A 13,815-nucleotide genomic window follows, 5' to 3' on the forward strand; every position below is an offset into this window, starting at 1 on the left:
CCTTGGTGAACTGCTTGATTAAGCCGAGCTTGATGTGCAGCGGTGGGAAGAGTATTCTGTCTCTGTCCACCAGAGGGTCGTTGATGACGTTTCTTTCTTTGCATGGCACCAATTCCTCCCGCACAGGCCAGTCCTTCTTCGTGTAATGCTGAGCACGGTCCCTACTATCCCACATGCACAGAAAACATGGGTACTTGGTGAAGCCAGACTGTTGTCCCAACAAAAAGTTCACCATCTTCAGGTCAACACAAATAAACCACTTATGCTGATCATAACCAATTTTCTCCAGCACGTACTTCACCGCTTCATACTTCTCCTTCAGTGTAGTCGAGTGAGCAATGGGTACAGAGGCAAACTGGTTGCCGTTGTGTAGCAGAACACATTTCAGTGATCGCTTGCTGCTGTCAATGAACAGTCTCCAATCTTTGGGTTCGTACTGTGGCACTCCAAGCTTGAGCAGAAGCGCATGTCATAAATTGGCGCATGTAGGTATTGTACATTCTTCAGAGTTCGTTATTTCAAGAAATACAACTTTTTTGTATCACATTATTACAAAATCTGCCCCATTAACTTTAGTTTTGATCCACGAACTTTATGCTTTGCCTCACCAATTTTTGGAAGATTTTGAGGTTTTATGACTTCAAACTGATCCCTTTTCGACATAATCACCTAGAACTATCGTACCTGAATACTTCTTGTCATTAAAATAATTATTTCCAATCAAAACAATTATTTGACATGACATTTTACCCCCACCAACTTCTTCTAAAATGCTCCACACATGCGTACATGTGAACAAATATGTAAAAAACGACATGTGGCCATATCTCAAAAACTTGACCTGATTGAACAAAACTAATGTGAGTTTTGGATTCAGCGCATCAGATTCGTCCTAAATCAGCTTAAAAAATGCAGACAACAAATTTGTTGTTGACCAGTGTAATTGGTGAGTTGTCAAATGTTACTGCTTCATCTATTGCCGATATTGCTAGACTAGCTCCATTTAGCCTAGCTACAGACGGTAGCAATGACAGTGGTGAGGCCCAGCTATATCCTGTCCTGATTTCGTACTATGACAACAGTGCTGGGATTGTGAAGCAAGGTTTGCTAAGTTTGCCTGCGTGCAAACAAGATTCCACTGGAGAAAACATTTTCAAACTGCTTGATCATGAGTTCAGTGACAGGAAAATTCCGTGGGGAAATTGTGTTTCCTTTTGTGCTGATAATGCCTCTGTCATGGTGGGCAAGCACAAAGGAGTCGCTGCTTATATCCACAAACAAAATCCAGAGTGCTACATCATGGGATGCCCTTGCCATATGATGCACAATACGGCCAAGAAGGCGGCTCAGGCCTTACCCATTGAATTAGATGACTTTCTCATCGATATTTACTACTACTTGGACAAAAGTAGTAAACGCGTCAAAGGAGTGAAAGCACTGCAAGAACTCTGTGATGCCCCGACACACAAGATTCTGAAGCATGTCGCAACAAGGTGGCTGTCCCTTGGTCAGTGCCTAGACAGGCTGATTGAACAGTGGGAGCCACTTCGCCTCTTCTTCAAAGAAGAAGTACGAAGAAAAATGCAACCAACTGTAGCCAAGACTCTAACAACGAGCAAGAAGGACGGCACTGTATCTACTGCCAGTACTGGCACTGCAGGATCAAGCACTAGTGGAGCAGCATTCACCACTACCACTGCAGTATCTGCTGCTAAGAAGACAGCAGGGACAGCACCAAAACCAATGCTGAGAGCAGGTAGCATCACCGGCCCTTCATCACGTTCATCTACAAAGCAGATCCCTTCAGAGTCGAGAAAGACTGTGATAGTCCCATCTACAGGCAAAGAAGGACCCAAGTTAAGTTCTGCTTTTGCCAAATCACTTGATAGAAGCTCAGCAAAACCTTCGAATCAGAGGTCTTCTTCCTTGGCTGCACCTACCTCAAGCTCTCTCCTCAAACGTAAAATTGGATCTGGTACTACGAGTCTGACCTCTTCTGCTGGCAGTAAACGCAAGTGTGATCTCCCTGCGGCTAAGTGTACTACGAGTTCTACAACTAAAAGCGCATCTTCCTCAAACACTGTGCAGGAATCTAGAGAAAAACGTGTCAACAGGATGTTCTTGTCTCCACAAACAAAACTCTATTGTTTCTTCCTTCGATATGCTAACAAGCTTTTTGAGAAGGGGAATCTTCTGCTCCAAAGAGACGAACCCTGTATTCATCTCCTGATCTTGGTCTTCTGGTCTTCTGAATTGAATGGTCTTCTGAAAGATATCTTCGTACGGTTTTTGAAACCATCGGTGTCATCGGTTGCTCTGGTAAATGTACCCTTCTCTGACAGAAATCATCAGAAGAATGATGAGGACCTCATGATTGGGAACGATGCCAAACTGTATATAAGGGAACAAAGGAGTCTCAAGAAATCCACCTTCACTCTGAGTGAGTCAGACATCCAAGGTTTCTTCAGTGCAGTTCGCTCATATTATGTGAAAGCCTGCAATTACATCTTCAAAACCTGGCCGCTCGATGATGAATTAGCCAAGCATGCTCAGGTGCTGGATGTTAAGCTACACCAAGAAGTGGGGTTTGACTGTGTGGAGTTTTTCATCAAGAAATTCCCCTGTCTGTTCAGTGGCGGTGATAGTGACATAGACAGTCTTGAGAGTGAATTCGCTCACTACCAGGCAGACGCCTCCATAGCTACAATTGCTACTGAGACAGTGAGAGTGGATGAGCAGTGGCATCGGATTTCACAGCTCACAGATCCCTGCACTGGTGCCAAGAAGTATCCTAATTTGAGCAAAGTGATGAAGGGAATCTTGGTCATTCCTCATTCGAACGCATCATGTGAGCGGGCACTCAGTCTTGTACGGAAGAATCATACTGAATTTCGTCCCAATTTGAGTGTCAAAACCCTGGAAGCTCTCTTAATTGAAAAATTAGCTCATAGCACCCCTTGCTACCAGAGAGAATACAGCAAAGACATAATCAGAAGGGCTAAAAGAGCCACACAGCTGTCACTCAGCAAAGCTGCCATGGAAAAAGCAAGCAGCAGTAGTACCAGCCAGTAAGGTAAGAAAAATATTGCTTCTTTTGTGCTTTTTGTTAATCTTTGATTGTCCCCTAACTTACTAATATTAACATACATGTAACATTAAAAAGTGCACAATTTTCCCCTTTTTTTGTTCAAAAAGTGGGAATTCTTAACATGTTAAATGCTCCAAAATAGGGCTCAGAGGGCACTAGAGAGCGTCTAGAACCCCAGAGCTTCCAGGGCCCTAAGGCGGGCCATGGACCCCGGCGCAAGGGTCGAGCGCTCCGCGCTCGAGATGTGCGCTTGGCGCACATAATTTGGTGTCGGTTGAAAATCCTCCCTAATTCTGATTTCCAAAAGTTGGCATCTCTGCGCCAAAGGAGGGACAAAGGCCGTGTAGCGGCCGTAGCTATTTTGAGAACCGCGCCGGGCTCACGGGACATCGCGAACGAGGCCTGTTCGGCATTTAGCGAGCGGCCCTCGCGCGCACGCCTTTGTGGAGGGATTCCGGTGCAGGAACGTCCCGCTTATCGGAAAAGACCATCGCACGGACTGCTAAGATGGAGTTGAGGGTTAGGTGGAATTGGAACACGCGGGTCCCCATGTGGGCGCGTGTTCGGGGCATTTCGTGCTGCATACCGCGTGTTCTGTTCGCGGAACACGCGGAGCGGGTTTCCGGGACGAGACGCGCGTGCCGGCTACAGGCTCGGCGCGTGGGTGACGTCATCAGCCCGGACCTCGCGGCAGAAATGCTGGAGAAACGGCGCACGTTGTTCTGTGTGAGGAACTCCATGAAAGCGAGCGCTTGGGGAGATTCCCAGGGTGACGTCAAGGCCGCACGGATCGGCCATTGGAAGGCACGTCAGTATCGCCCGTAAGGATGAGCGGGCATGCCGTAAACCACCACCATGGAGGTGCAGAGAAGGGGGGGGGGGAAAGCCTCGCTTCCAGTACACGAGCCCAGGCAGGGGGTAGGAGATCCCCTTTCTTAGGGCACAGGAAGACAACTAGTAAGGGGGATGGGTTAGAGTTAGTTAGACCGGCTTCATGGGGACGTGAGTTGTTCCTCATGAAGCCCGTGGAATGGTTAGTTAGAGGGATTTCATTTTAGATTTAGAATGTAAAATGATTTTTGGAGACACTGACAGACCTTGAATGTGTAGTGGGGACGTAGCTTAGCTACGTAGTGTTAAAAGGATGTGCTATAGTGTAAGGGATGACTGGGAGCACGAGATAGCTCGAGAATTTAGCTAGAGGAATGGCAGTTATGTGAGCGATGAAATGAATTGAGAATGGAAAATGTACAATGAGTGAGTGTAGGTCAGCGGGCCTGTGTGAATGGGGTGAATGTGGAATGCATGGTGCGATGAGTGATTGGGGGGAGGAGTGATTCCCACCCAAGGGACCCTGGGGTCAGAGTAATGTTAGTTAGTGGGCTCGCCAAATTTACAGAATGGAGGTCGTTTTGCTGTTGGTGCAAGTGTAGGCCCGAAACCCGTTTGGAGGGGTGCAGGAGTCCTGTTGACGGGCTGGGAGCGTGGCTGCGAACAGTGAGTATCGCTTTGTGGGCACCCCGGGCACCGGACTAGTCGGCCGCGGAGGCCAAGGGCCCAAGAGGGGCCGGGATAGCGTAGTGGGCACGGGTGGGCCCGCATGAAGCGGAACCCGGAGCACCAATGGCCGCGTGGGCAGTGTCGTGGGCACGGGCACCCGGGGAAAAGGGGCTCGTGGCGCCAGCCTGCCACGGGAGCATCGAGCGGAGTAGCCAGGGAGGGCACTCCCCATATCATAGGGAGCTGGTAGGCTCGGAGACAGTCTCAGGGCCCGGGGGTGCCATGGTTGGAGAATCGGCAGAGGGTAGTTCCTGCCAAGTGAGCCACGATGCCCAGCCACGAAACCGTGCGAGGGCACGAGGGAAAATTTGAGGGCAAGGCCCAAATTTGTGAGGACACCAACACAGGCGACGGGAATCTTGGTTGGTAGAACTAATAGTTTAAGCGACAGGCGCTTTTGAAAAGCCCCGGGGTAGTTTAAGGTTAATAAATGTTAGGGTAGATAGGAAAATGTACCCCTCCACACCATCCATCCATTCGCTCTTGGTAGGCCGCTGGACCCACCTTGGGTAAGATCGCTGAGATCTGAGGAGGCCATTCTGAGGCTTTATTGGGCCTCGGGACAGGACGCTAGCTCTCCCTTATTCCCCTCCAGGAAGGGAATGTAGGGGTTGGGAGTCGGCTAGGATGACGATAGGTTAGCCGGACAGAGATGATAAAGGGGGTTATATTATGGGACTAAATTATAAAAAGGGAAAATAAAATAAAAAGGGGCTAAATTTGGTTTTGTGTTACAAATTAAGGGAGTGGGTATGGACAGAGACAGGCAAAGGCGATAGGTTGGGGGGAGACCGTAGGTTAGGTCCGAGCCCGCCTTCAGAGTGACCGGCACCACCACACTCCCTCCCAGAACGAGACCAGAGGCCGGCCAGTATCACCTGCTGGCCTGTTTGTGTTACAGCGGCCTGTTCCGGCCTTGCTTTGCCATGCCTTGTTGGCCTGCCTCTGCCATAACCCCATGCCTGCTACTCTTGTGTTTTGCATTTGCCCCTGTATTCATTCCATTACCATGTGTGCAAGGATCATCGCGCGAGTTGCGAGGACTGCCCTGCAGGCAGCCACACACGGGGACTGCATTGATGCAGCCCGTGCACCGTTTTGTGTTTGCTTGCGTCCATGTCAAGGGGGGAGCCTGGGACTGCATTGGGCAGCCGGCTACCTTCTTGTTCCTGCATAGGGAACCAGAGACTGCATTTGGGCAGCCTGGCTACCCTCTTCCAATGGCCTGTGGGATGGCATATGGCATGCTGGGTTAGGGTGAGTTGCCTCCAGCAGCTGAAGACCAAGAAGAAGGTTCAGTGACAGACAACGGGGCCTTTTGAACAGGCCCCGAAGACATCTGACCTTCAGCTGCGGAGCACTCACCCTCACAAACTGTGACTAACTTTGCCATGCGCTTGTTCCCACAGAGTCCATCAGTCCTGGGCTATGGTTCAGTGTAAATTTATAAGGTTAAGGCAAAAGTTAAAATTGTAAATATGTGGGGGTATAACCTGCATGTTTGTTTTGCCTACTGTATAACCTGCATGTTTGTTTTAGCGCCGGCAATTTTAGTTAAGTTGTCCAAATGAGTCTGATTGAGTTGTTCAGTTAGTTATGCAGTGCATTAGGTGACTTATTTTTGGGACATGTATACACAAAATGTCGCACTCAGGGATCTTAAGATAAAATGTACTCGGGGAAACTTACACATGAAGGCACACAAAAATTTGACGACTCTTGACGAGTCTGTAAAAAGGGGAGGGGGTAGTGTTGCGGATTTGGAAAGCTATCGCACTCAACATTCAGGTACTTTAGCTCAGTTATATCGGTAAGTTCATGTTGCCAGTTAGGGTCCCGACCCAAGTCTAATGGGTAATTTAATGTTCATGCACTGCAATTTGTATGAGGAAAACTATCAACAACAACAGCCACAAAATGCCCGTTGGTGGCGGACACGCTACGGAACAGCGAGCGTCCCCTGCATGCTCATTGGAATGCGGGTGTGTTCAGACTGCATCCCCAATCTGAATTTCTTGCCTTGTATGGGCATAAAAGCAGCTCGCGGGGGTGGGGGGGGGGATGGAATGCGGCAGCCCTCACTGGCAGCGGCTCAGTCACTAAGGGAAGAAAAGGCGCGCCTCCGAGGAATGACGGGGCGCGCATGCGCAGAAGGTCGTCTGGTGTGGAGGGGGCGGAGTTGCGAGGAGGCGCCCCCCCCCCCCGGCCCCTTTCAGAGCTGGGGAGATAAAAATAGCGCAGTCTGTGCACACGTGGAGGTTCGTTCTGTTCTGGGTCTGGCGCAGTCGTCGTTTTTCTCTCGTTCTGGTCCTGGCAAGATGGTCGCGCACGAGTTCTGGTGAGACCCAGCCAGCCAAGAGAAAGGGAGAACGCTCCCAGTGTCACCATCTCCTCCTCCTCCGCGCGATCGCGAGCCTGGGCGATCACTTCGGCTCACCTCGGCCGGCTGCGGTTGCGCCGCACGAGTCCCCAGCGACCGGAGCTCCTGGAAGGCGGGATCGTCGAGCCGCGCGTTGGCGGCCAGGTAGCCAGCCATCCTTGTCCTCAGCTCCCCTGTCCTCTGAGCTGAAGGCCAAATAAAGGCTCCAGCCACACCATTTCTGTCTGCGTGTGCGTGTGTCTGTTTGTGGTGCCAGTCTGGATAAGTAGAATTGTTGTTAAGTGCATGCTCGTTTGTACATTTCGCATAGAACCGGATGTAGGCTTTGCTCGCGTCTTGTCCCTTTTCCCCCAATGGATTGCTTGCCTACTGTATAAATAAACCCCAATTGTTAAATGTACTCAGCTCGTCGTGTCATTTCTGCATTGACTGAGCATGTCGTGCGTGTAAGGGTTTAGTTGGTCATTGCCAGGGTCACAAGATAATCGGGCCGGCGGAATTCGGCAATACCACCACTCAGCGACGCACACGGAACGGGCTCGCTTAAGCGGCTCGCTTCCGTACGAGTTCCGCCGAGGGTGAAGTACCCCGGTAGCTGGATCACGTGGGTACTTAGGTAAGTTGAAGTTAGCAATTAACCCTACCCCACTTGATCTACCCATTGGCGTATTTCGGTCCAAAAGAACCAGGACCCATCTTCTCCGGACTTTTCCGGAGAAGTACGATCTATATTCCGGGCGATCGAGCCGAGGCGACCACCGCTCCATCTAGGGTCGTGCTCGTGGCGACGCGCTGGCGGGAAACCACAACAATATTTTGCATTATTCTTGGAAGTATTATGGAGGTAATTTGTTTTTTTCAGTCTTCAAGTCTATAATTCAATTTAAATAACGTTTTGGGGTTTCATTTTGGACATAGGGGTTTCAATGGAAATAAAGATGGCTCAAAACTTCTGTGAGGGTAAATGGAGTGCAGAGTGAGGATTTTGAAGTGAAAGTGAATGTTCATCATGGGTCAGTCTTGAGCCCAATCTTATTCATTATGGTTGTTGAGGCTATATCATAGGAATTTCGAGGAGGCTCACCTTGGGAACTCCTGTATGCTGATGACCTTGTGCTGACAGCCGACAGTATGGTAGAGGTAATGGGTAAATTTACAGTATGGAAGGAGGGTATGGAGGCCAGAGGATTGAAAGTGAATACATGGAACACGAAAGTACTTATTTGTGGTGTGGGAGAAGGAAGTGTGGGAAAAGGGGGAGGTGGCCCTGTGCTGTTTGCAGAAAATGTGAAGGTAGAAATTCCATATTGTGTAAATACTGCAACTGCTGGGCACATAAGAGGTGTAGCGGCATCAGGGGTAGACTGCAGGTGGTTCCTGACTTCAAATGTGCTGTTTGCGCAGGTAGACGAGTGACTCCAGTGGGAGTGGAAAGGTTGTTTGATAGGGATACACCTCTGGAATGTTTAGATAAATTATGTTATCTTGGTGATATGATTGGGGTCGAAGTAGCAGTGAATGCAAGAATTAGAAGTGGCTGGAGGAAGTTTAGGGAGTTGTTACCCCTATTGACATCAAGAGGGACCTTTCTCCGATTCAAGGTGAAACTTTATGCAGCTTGCGTTAGAAGCATGATGTTGTGTGGCAATGAAACATGGGTTATCAAAAAAGAGGACGAACGGAGGTGTGAACGAAATTAAATGAGAATGGTGAGGTGGATGTGTGATGTGACACTGAAGGATAGGAAATCAAATGTGGAATTAAGAGACAGGTTCGGTGTAGAAAGCATTAGTGAGGTTATGCGGAGGGGTAGGTTGAGATGGTTCAGACATGTGGAAAGGATGGGGGTGGGCAGCTGTGTGAAGAGGTGTATAAATATGAATGTGAATGGAAGGAGAGCTTGAGGCGTCCGAGGAAAATATGGGATGTGTTGCTGAGAGATGATCTTGGAGTTAATGGCCTAACAAGAGAGCAAGCAAGGGATTTTGTGCAGCCTGGAAAGCAGCCATTAGGAGAACTACAGCTGACACATGCAAGCATGGAAACAGCCATAAAACAATGATTATGTTAAAAAAAAAAAAGATTTAAAGGCGTATCAATAAATTAATTCTGGGTTTTACCGCTGTTTCCCCCAACGTCTATTACGCCACGCTATCCAACACATTACATGTGTTATTCATGCCTGTTCTATTTGTCCATTGTGACGTCATTAAAAACAGTAAGTTTCCTGTATGGAATAATTTTCAATTTTGTTTGTTTGCCAGGCAGAGCAAAAATATTATCTCACTCATCTCTGCGCATGTGCAATCGGGATGGCTTCAGAGACAAAGTGCTGTCGCATCAACGGATCAACTAACATCGAGCTCATTGCAGCGGGAGGTTAAAATCCCGCAATGTACCGAATGGTTTCAACTCCTCTGGAGACATCCGAATTATGGCGGGCTACGAGCGTGAGAACCGAGGAGAGACACTAGAACCTTAAGCTTTTGAAAAACCAATTGGTTTATGCCCTAAACCACAGACAATTAAAAACAACCAGGGAATGGTGGAATTGTGACAGAGGAGACTATGGAGGATTAGGAGGGAAGGAAGGTAATGAAATTGAAAAATAATTAATTATTTATAGTGAAGTAAAAATGAATCTAAAGAAATCTGAGGCACCTCACTCCAGATTCAATCGCAGACTGGAAAGCGACAAAACCGGTGGACTCTGCTCTGGTGGTTGTGTGGGGACGATGGGTGTGGAGCAGGCAATAAGTAGGTGATGGGCAGGATGATGAATAGGTAGTAATGGGTGTGGAGCAAGCAATGAGTAGGTGATGGGCCGGATGATGAATAGGTAGTCGGCAGATGAACAAGCACAGGGCACAGGCAGGTAAACAAGACCATCTCAGAGCTTTCCTCCCCTCCGAACTGGGCTCTCCTCACTACTCATTCTCCTTGCTCTATCCTCTCAGACGTGTTCTCCCCAGAACTTTTTTTTCCCCCTCCGTCACTTCACGATCCCCTTTCACACCTCGAGGCTCCTCTGTTCCCGGGGCAACAAAAACTCCACCCTTCAGAGGCGATCCAAGGCTGCGCCTCTTGAGAGGCGACGAACACTCCTCCCTTTGCTCTCGAGGCAATCCAAGCTCCCCCCCTTCTCTCTTGCACTGTCTCCCAGTGCCCCTGGTAGATACATGGAGGTTATATGTACAATTTCCTTAACCAAAATCCCTATTTAATTATTACCACGCACCATCGCCTGTATGGTGCACATTCAAACAAAACAATCCTTAAGCTGACGTGCCCCTACTTATTACATCGAGATGGGCTTGCTACTTGTGCATGGACCATGCTGTTCTATGCATTTCTATCTGTTCTGTTGGAATGTCTAACCCCCTCCCTTAACCCCCCCCCCCCACAAACATAACTACGTTAATACGAAAAACTTGTCTTCATATTCATGTTCCGATTTGTGTTTAAAATATAACATTCAATTTAAATAAATTGTTCCTCGATCATAAACTGATAAGACGGAGGGGTGGACAAGAACCTATTGCTTAACCCTGCTTTTCGCTTTGCATGCATGGGGTAAAAATACGAAATGCCCTCTCCCCCTCTCCCCCTCCTCTCCCACCCCCATTCCCCTTCACCTAAACGGGAGAGGGAGATAAAGCAAGCACATTGCCAACTGCACAGAGATACCCACGTGCTTATTATCTCTCTTCCTCCCTCCCCACCTCTTCCCTTCAAATAATGGTTAGCCATCAGTCTCCAAAGCAGCAATTGCATGCTTGGGTTGGGGGGGGGGGGATCGTGAGAATAAGAACCGAGCACGTGTACTGATGCCGGCGTTGCCAGTCACTGTGGTTTAGTTGAGGCTGATACCGAGCTTTTTCTACATTCATGAGTAGAAGGATCACAATGTGGTGGGGACAAAGGGGGTAAGGTGGGGACAGGATTTTGAGTTGAGACATTCAGCCTTATCCTCAGCTGTGATGCCATTTCAGGTGAGGGACAGTATGAAAGGGCAACAGACACCAGAGCCAGACTGTGAGGAGGGAGACAGGTTGGAGAGTTCAGCTTTAAGGTTAGCCAGATGAGGTATTTCTCATCTGGCTAACCTCCCCTGAGGATGGAAAGTAAGAATCTACACAGCTGGAAACCATTTTGTGAGCATTTAAAACTCAGTTTATGATCTCAGAACTTCTGATTCAGAATGGTTTTGCCGTGATTCTGCTTCTTGCTGTCATTGGGATGTTTCTCCCAATGAGTAAGTCACAGTCGGTCATTTTATCAACTTGCTCAAAGATAGAATATTACTTGTATGAAATGAAGAACTCGCCTTGCTGGTGAAGGCTGGTGTTGGATCTACGTCGGATGAAAGGTAGAACAATGCATGTAATCAACAGAACGTTGATTGAGTTATTTCAACTGCCGTGGGAAGGAAGGAGAAGTTGACGTTTTGGGTATGACGAAGGATGATGAATGAATGGATAAATTTGAGGATTAAACCATATTGTCTGTGCTTTATTTCTGTTCCAAATTGTTACTTTATCATTTAAATAATATATCTTGTGACATATAAGCTCCATGTTCTCGATGATGAGCGAATGTTATATCGGCTCTTTGGGCGTAATTTCCTGGAATTTGGCATTTGGTTATCGGAATGTATTTGTCTGCCTCCCCTGCCCCCCCCCATAATTACTCGCAATTACACATCATTACCTTCCCCCTGCAGACCCCTCCCCAACTACTCCCCAACTACCAACACTGATTTTTCCAGCCCCTCTACACTTTTCATTTTCTGGATCTGTGCCTGCATACATTTGATATCACAGTAGTTGGCAGAGTCACTTTGGGAGACTGTTCAATGTGCAAATGCAGGGACCACCCAAGTTCTTCCATTAGAATGAACTTAGCCTTTTGTGTGCAGCAATAAAACTCTCTGGCCTTGCTTCAGGTTTGTGAAAAGCCTGGCGACTCGCTGGTACTCTGCGAGGGTCAATGCTGCAGTGTATACCATATGGAGTGTTTGGCACTCAACAAAACACAAACTGGCAAGATGCTGTGCAAGGAATGTACCACAGGTAAGGGTGCTTTCCCTCCCACTCCACTCCCCTGCCCCTCCTCCATTTCATCTCATAATAGGCAAAGAGGCATAAGCAAATTGATTGACGCAACAATGCAATACTCGTGCTCCAAACAATTCGTAGATCCGAGAAGACTAATCGGAAATACATATTCGCTTTTTATCCCCCGCCAACCAACGAAGTTGGCGGGGGATATAGAAATGGGTTCCGTCCGTCCGTCTGTCCGTCCGTCACATTTCGTTTCCGGAGCTAAACTAAAAATCCCCTCAAGATATATTTACGAAATTTGGTACACATATCAAGCAAGTGGTGAACTGGTGCTTTTTGATATTATGATAGGTCACATGGTTTGGCAGCCATGTTGGATTCAAGAAAAATATTAAATAATGTTTTCTCTGGAATCACATAACCTAACGAAGCAAAAATTTGCAACTATCATCTTCCATCATGTCTGCATACATAGTAAAAATTATGACGTCACAAGTCACATGGTTTGGCGGCCATCTTGGATAGAAAAACACACCTCATCCGATTAACACAAAACTTCACACACGTATTCCACTGGAGGATTGGAGGTAGAATGTAAATTTATGATGTCATAGGTCACATGGTTCGTCAGCCATCTTGGATTGAAAATTAATAAATTTTTAAAATCTTCTTCTCCAGAACGGCTGGACAGATTGAGGCAAAATTTCACATACACTTTCCCCAAGACATCCTTTCAGAAGTTTGTTAATTTCTAATTGATAGGTCACATGGTTTGGTGGCCATATTGAATTTACCCTAAAACATTCAAACATCTCCAGAACGGCTGGTCAGATCAAGGGGAAACTTCACATACATATTGCACACGCTTAGGGAATATGTTTGTTAATCCTCATTTACTATGGCGGGGGATATCGAAGACTTTGTCTTCAACGGGATGCTAGTTTATTTATTATTAATTTGTGGGAGGGTGGATGGAGTACCCAGTGCTTCTCTGTGAGCTTTTCCTGGCAGGGTTTCAGGAAGTGTTGGGCGTTGAAAAGCTTTGGAGTTAATGGCCTCATGGTGGGTACCTATTGCCTGTGGGCCGGCGGCAGCACTGCCTGACCCCACATCACAATATACACTTTATGGCAGCCTTTGGTGGCCTTAAAGGTCCCATGACACTCAAAAGTACTGAAATTGCATATATATATATATATATATATATATATATGTATATATATATATATGTATATATATATATATATATATATATATATATATATATATATATATATCCTATAGGAGTTTTTCATCGTGATTTCTGATCTGACAATTTTTTCACAATACTCGTTCTGCAAAATGTAAAATTAAAAAAACAAATCTCTTAGGGAACGCCCCGAAAAATTCTGCCGAAATCCACTGAAAGAGGCGTAACCCACATGACGTTATCTCCAGAACAACAAAGGCTGCACGTTAATTACTCGGGTTGGTGGTCTACGTGATTCTATTGGCTTTCTGTGCGTTTCCACATTCGATTGATTGACTCAAATGCTTCGTTCATTTCTGCTTTAAAAAAATCTAACATTTGGTTTTGAATAATGGATGACATGGACTTTGATTTGTCTGGTAACGACAGTGAGTGTGAGAGAAATGAAGGATTTTGGTCTGAATCGGATGGAGAATTGTCGGATAACGTAGTCGCGGGAGGTGAAGTTCAGGCAGCTGGAAATGGAATACGGCCT

General features: G+C 47.1%; 1 protein-coding gene across 10 annotated transcripts in view; it reads left to right on the forward strand.

Moving 5' to 3' along the window:
* Nucleotides 1-13,815, forward strand: part of LOC147015704 (histone-lysine N-methyltransferase NSD2-like) — a 192,725-nt gene that overhangs the window by 100,566 nt on the left and 78,344 nt on the right. For all 10 annotated transcript variants that reach the window (XM_085848117.1, XM_085848116.1, XM_085848122.1 and 7 more), the window contains exon 13: nucleotides 11,974-12,100. In XM_085848117.1, the coding sequence (XP_085704243.1) occupies nucleotides 11,974-12,100 (127 nt within the window). The remainder of the gene's footprint in view (nucleotides 1-11,973; nucleotides 12,101-13,815) is intronic.

This window comes from Eptatretus burgeri, chromosome 12 (assembly GCF_056783735.1).
Source record: "Eptatretus burgeri isolate ZD-2024b chromosome 12, Ebu_testis_v1, whole genome shotgun sequence".
Lineage (NCBI taxonomy): Eukaryota > Metazoa > Chordata > Myxini > Myxiniformes > Myxinidae > Eptatretus > Eptatretus burgeri.